Source organism: Quercus suber, unplaced genomic scaffold (assembly GCF_002906115.3).
Source record: "Quercus suber isolate HL8 unplaced genomic scaffold, Cork oak 2.0 scaffold_68, whole genome shotgun sequence".
Lineage (NCBI taxonomy): Eukaryota > Viridiplantae > Streptophyta > Magnoliopsida > Fagales > Fagaceae > Quercus > Quercus suber.
In genome coordinates this window covers 135,406-141,823 of record NW_027069533.1, presented here as the reverse complement: position 1 = coordinate 141,823, position 6,418 = coordinate 135,406, and the positions used below count along the sequence as shown (strand labels likewise).

Here is a 6,418-nt window from a genome sequence, read left to right as displayed (position 1 = left end):
CCATTCCATGAGAATCAAGAATTTAATGACTAAAGAAGAATGTAGGTCTAAAAGAGTGAGAGAGAGAGAGAGAATCTGCATTTGAAAACATAAACTACTCTATTGCAGAGAAGCCCTCACCATCCAATTCCTTTCAAAAGAACCAAATCACAATAAAATACAACTTGTTTTGGAATACAACACCAAAAAGGTGCAATATGAAATGTGTAGAAAGATGGGGAAGGAAGAGAAAAGGTAGAGAAGCCAAATAGCACTCAATTTCGAAGGGAACCAAATCAAACTAGAAGAATGAGAAGAAAAATCTCAGTCAAAGTAGTCAGACTTATAATACGGAAACACAATCTAACATATCATATGATAAAGAGCTTCAAGATTGTTGATTTGCTTTCTAACATATATTCCTATTATTTTTTTGTGTGATTTGCTTTCTATTAGATATATTCACCCCTAGGATTGTCCCAAAAAAAAAAAGCAAAAAAGAAAAAAAGGAAAGAGATAAAAAAGGTAATAAGTCAGATAAAGAAAAACTGGAGAGAGCCCATGAAGTTCTCGTGTTTCATATTATTCTCTCTCTCTCTCTACAATCTGATACGTTATTAATTATAAAAATGTAATTCAAATATTTTTTATTATGTCGGTGAAATGTAAACAAGCTTTTTTTATTATGTCGGTGAAATGTAATAGATCACAGATTACGTTTATTTTGCCACGTTAATTTGTAAGGCTTTTATAGTAAAGTTGGTAGTAGTTTTAACTTTTTTTTTTTTTTTTGGTTCTCTCTCTCTCTCTCTAACTTTTTCATTTCTTTCTTTTCATAACAGCCCATTTAACAATGAAACAGCAGATTCCCAATCATCTCCTCCACTCTATAGGAGACACCCATAATTGCACCCAACAATGCTTTTAACTATAGAAACCTGAGCTCCTAGAGCTACCCAGTACTTTTTACAATCCTTCTTCTTTAATTTTTCTTTATCTTCTAATTATATATACCCATCAATCTCTATCATCTTTTTCTCCTCTACCCACCATATATCATCTTTTTTTATCTTTCCTTCCATGATGGATCCCTCATGCATACCTTCTTCTGTCAATGGCTTCTACAACTTTCTCAACCAAGGACTCGATGATCTTGATCGATCCTTGCACTCTCATGACTTCATGTCAACCCAGTTCCTTCAAACTGTGCTCTCTTCACTAAGATCCTTTCATTCCCAGTTAACCATTTTGGTTCAAAAGCTTCACTTGCCAATAGGTGAAAAATGGCTAGATGAGTACATGGATGAAAGTTCAAGGCTTTGGGAAGCCTGTCAAGTACTTAAATCTGGTGCTTCCGGAATGGAAAATTACTATTCAACTGGTGCCAATATAGCTTCCTCCTTTGATGGTTACCACCATTTAAACCCTCAACTTTCACGTCAGGTTTGTGTTTTAAAAGTTGACACATCAATTTGTAACATTATCTCAACTGCTTAGAGTGATTTGCACATGTATTTCTCAAATATATTCAAATTTGTTTTCAAACTTCTAAAAGTTGGTGCATCAGTTTATAAGGACTTACTCGATGTGCACATGTATTTCTCCAATATATTCAAAAAAAAAAAATTCAATTTAATTTTGTTATGATTTAAGTTTATGCATATATAGGTAGTTGGGACTATATATATTATGGTTTACAATAATTGTTTACAATTTATGCATAGGTAATTCGAGCTATAAGTGGTTGCCAAAGGGAAATTATAGCGTTGGAAGAGGATAACAAGAGCTTGATGGAAACAAGAATTCAACCACTGTCATTATGTTTCAACGAGAACATCTCAACAGTATCAAAGTTCAACGGGTTCAATGGTTTTCGAGGTGTTCTTTATGCAATGAGAAATGTTAGTTCATTGCTTTTGATGATCTTGCTTTGTGGACTAGTATATTGTTGGCCTGCATCGATGTTTTGCCAAGGAGGGTACGAGGGAAATGCTATATTTGGTTCAGCTTTCATGGTCTCAATTCAAAGATTGCAACAAAGAGTGGCAAATGAGATAGGTCAAATTGAAGGGCAGCCAGGAATTTTGCTATACGAGTTCCGCGAAGCGAAAAGCTCCATGGAAGAGTTGAAGCTTGAAATGGAGAGGTTTTTGGAGTATGAAGCTGAGGTTGACATTCAAGAAAGGGCTGATAGGTTGAAGAATTGCTTTGGGTTGTTGAGATGTGGGGTTGAAACTATAATTGGACAGCTTGATGATTTTTTTGATGAAATAGTTGAGTGGAGGAAGAAGCTTTTGGACATGTGCACTCATAGGTAGAGAGAGAGCTTGGACACAAGTGCAGCCCTAAATTGAGAGGATAAATTTTTTTTTTTTTTTTTTAAAAAAAAAAAGTTCATAACCAGTGCACAAATCTCCCACTCTTCTAAATTGGCATTAATCTCAACCATCTCTCTCTTTCTCCAAAAAAAAAAATTTCTATCTCGAAGTCAAAAAGGTCCTATTCAGTGCACAAAAGTCCAGCTTTTTAACCAAATTGAAACTAATCTTAGTACCTTACCCATCTCTCTCTCCCCCTCGCTCTGTCTTCATTTTTTCTTTTTCTATTTTTTCCCTTTTATATCTTCAAGTCACTTTTTGAAGCTACAATAGTGTTGAAGCATTGAGCTAGCTTTGTCAGAGCATTCCCAGAAATGAAAATTCTGAAGGAAAGAGAATGTGATACTTTGCTTTGAACAAAAGCAACATTACTATCCAAAGGAACAAGAAGAATATTAAGACAACCAATAGCTAGCTTGAATGGAAAGCACAATTTTCATATCCAAAGTCAGATTCTTCTCCTGTTAGAATGAGAAGATAACATAAATGGAGTAGAGAAAATGATGCTTCTTGTTTGTCCCACTGGACCAGATGTCACAGATAATTAAGTATTTAACATGTATGAGGTTTGCCAGAATTTTCTATGAAACAGTTTGAGAGTTACTGAAAGCACCTTAATTTTATACTATCTCCTTGTAGCTCTCTCTCTCTCTCTCTCTCTGCCATAAAATAGGTACTGTTTCACTACTTTATGGCATTAGTTTATTCCGATTTTATATTTGAGCAAAGCGTTGAATTGATTTATGTGGAAATTTTTGCCTTAGTTTTTCATGTTATGCAAAACAATCAAGATGGATAGTTTGATGGTTTTTTATGAGCTGAATTGAGGTTGTTTAGCTTGTTTGTGATTAGTGAATGTTTCTGTTAGTTTTTTTTTTTTTTTTTTTTCCTTATTTAGTTTATGTTGGTAGGTAGCGCTCTAATATTTCTTTACTATATTACAAAGTCACAATTTCATAATTTGGAACATTCAGTCAAGCAGGAGAGACATTAATCATGCAATTAATAACTTTCTGCTGCAATTCCTTAAGAAAAATCCTAAAGCCCCAAACTATTTTATAAACTTTTTTACAAACTGCTTGAAGCTTTAGCATACTTGAAGCCTTAGCATCCAAATAAATAAATAAATAAAAAATCAATAAGCTTGGGTACATATTTCTTCAAAAATTATTTCTTAAAAGGAAAATGTGAGGAGTGAATTTGAAATATCTTTTTTTTTTTTTTGACTTATTTGCTTATGTACATCCTTCTTTTTGTAAATACAACTTTACTTTTGTCCAACCTAAGTTTTAAATAAAATAAACTACTCCTAAAAATAAGTTCTACCAAATCAAACTTTATAGAAAATGCAGCAATACCATACAAAGCAGAACATAAGACCAAGCGTTGAGGAGAAAGTATTCCATGGATTTGATATATGCATCTTCTCTTTCAAAATGTGTCGGCCAAGTGATTTTTATTTGTAAGATAGAGGAAACTTATGTCAACTATTACGTAGAATAATTATTGAACTCCCAAGATTGTCAACTGCTTTGAAGCAACAATGACTACATAAAACAATTATTGAGCTCCCTTAATTGTCAATTGCCTTGAAGCAACAATGACTACATAAAAATAATTATTGAGCTCCCAAGGATTGTCAATTGCCTTGAAGCAACAATGAGTACTTCCCTAGTCAAGTTTAAGAAATATTTGTACCATAAAAGGAGATTATGCTACCTGCCCACAAGACAATCTAAAAAATCATTTGCAGACAATGACGTTTCTTAATTAAGAAGGAAAGTTCGATCTTAATCTATTTGTGGGACAGCTTCTTACCTTCTTTTCAACTTTTCCAAGTATAAGCTACTTGATTCAACATCTTCTCAAACAAAACAAAACAAAATGAAACAAAACTCAAAATTTGATCCAATGTTTTTGTAAATTTCAAGAACAATATTCATCAACCCTCTAATAGATCTTGAGGCAAGATTGAATGTCTCATATCATGCTAATGTGTTAATAGAACTACTCAGTGCTATTTGAACCTTATATTAGCTGCATGCACAAAGTCAGATTCTCTTTCTACTCATAATGTGAAGTGTGGAAAGCTAGCACAGCAGTGCAAGTAGCACTACTATTAAAAGTCCTTATCAACATGAGCCAAACAGTTAAAAATTCAGTGGCACTTGAGTGGAAAAAGGAAATGAAGCAAAGAATTAAGATTCCTATAATACTCTTTTTTTCTTCCTCCTGATTTCCCATCTCCAGTCAGGAAAGATTGCACCCTTGTAATGGTGCATCCTTTTCTCTTGGCATATCTTTTACGGCTAAAATCAGTGGCACTTGAGTAGGAAAAAGAAAAATGAAGCAAGAATTAAGATTCGTAATACTTTTTTGTTCCCAATTTTCCTTCTCTAGTCAAGAAAGATTGTGCTCATGTAATGGTGAAACATTATTATCTAACATATCTTTTGCATTTTCATAGAGATTCTTCAGAGTTGTGATAGTAAATTACTAATCATTTCAGTGTGAAACAATGATGGAAAAGTGGGCTGATAGTACAAGTGGACATCAATAGAGGCAGAGAGAGAGAGAGAAAGAGAGAGATTGAGAGAGAGATTCCTAGGTTTGCTTTACTAAAAGTTCAAAAAGCAGTTTTTTCTATCTCAATGGAGCTTTTGTCTGATTCTTGTTTGGTTTGAAATGAAAGCAATGGTGTTAGGAGTTGCTGTAGTTGATGATGATGGAATGTCCCTCATGACTCATGAGTCTCTTAAGGCCAAGCACTGACATGTTTCCTGTTCATTTTGATTCCTAAGTTTTTATAATCTTTTTTTTTTTTTTTCCTTCCACTCTCTTCTTTGTAATAATGTCTTCGTCCTTTCCCCATAATGAAATTATGGTAGTAATGAATCTACTGTCGGAATTGCACAGTTTTACCTTTTTAGTGCATGCATTTTTCACCCAATTCATCAAGTGTGATTTTGTATGGTTAATTTATTTGTTTCTATAACAAGTAACAATCTTACTTTATGTGGCCTATACAATATTTGACCGCAATAGCAACTCCTAACTACAATTATCACCCTCACAAACAAAGAAAAAAAAAATAGGCAAATTACAGTAAACCTCGTTGGCTTATTTTTACCTTACTTACTCGTGATTTAAAATTTAACATTTTATCTATTTAAAATTAACTCTATTTGTCTCTCGTAACCCACTTTTATTAAAAATTAGCTTGTAGCCTCGTACATATGCATAAATACACTTAAAAATATACAATAAGATGCATAATATAATTCATATATATAATTTAAATACTATTGATAGTCATTTTTATATTTTGTTAACTCTTTAAAAAAATTTGTAAGGATATTATTAGGTATAAAATGCAAATTGTCCATTCTTTTTTAATTATTGTGAAGCTTTTTTTTTTTACGATTTATTTATTTTAGACTCTTTCGTTTTTGTATTTAATAACACACTTGAATGAATATTTATGATGTGATCTCACATTTTATTTTAAAATTAAGAAATAAAACTCTTTAAGAATAAATAATCTAGGACACATGGCGCAAAATTGGAACTCTAATTAGAAATTCTAATTTAAGTTTCTCTCAGTTTCACCTATTATTATATACTAGTGTGTAACTCCATGCATATACACAAGTTCATTTAAAAACAATCACAATTACATATATATATATATATATATATATATTTATTTATTTATATTTACGATTTGAAATTTAATTGGATCTAGACTCTTTAGTTTTGGCCCTTAATAATTCACTTGCCACGAAAATTAACAAATTAGATGAGACACATGATGCAAAATTGAACTCCAATTAAAATTCAATTTAAAATCTAATTGAATTTAGACCTTTTGATTTTTGTACCTAATAATTCACTTGACACAAAAATTAAAAATTTGATGAGACACGTGGCGCAAAAGTAGACTCTAATTTAGAATTTAATTAGATTTTCTCTCTACTTTAGCTATTAATATATATATACACACACACACAAATGACTTATAAATTTGAATTATTTTTAGTTATATGATTATATTTTTATGG

The 6,418-nt window shown here is 31.9% G+C and overlaps 1 protein-coding gene across 1 annotated transcript; it reads left to right on the top strand.

Annotated features, from left to right (window-relative positions):
* The first annotated feature begins 886 nt into the window (after positions 1-886).
* On the top strand, positions 887-3,166 carry LOC112008888 (uncharacterized). The gene is made up of 2 exons (XM_024041260.2): positions 887-1,422; positions 1,704-3,166. Exons 1-2 carry the CDS (start codon positions 1,060-1,062, stop codon positions 2,295-2,297), a joined length of 957 nt encoding a protein of 318 aa, XP_023897028.1. The 5' UTR covers positions 887-1,059; the 3' UTR covers positions 2,298-3,166.
* Positions 3,167-6,418: the final 3,252 nt, after the last annotated feature.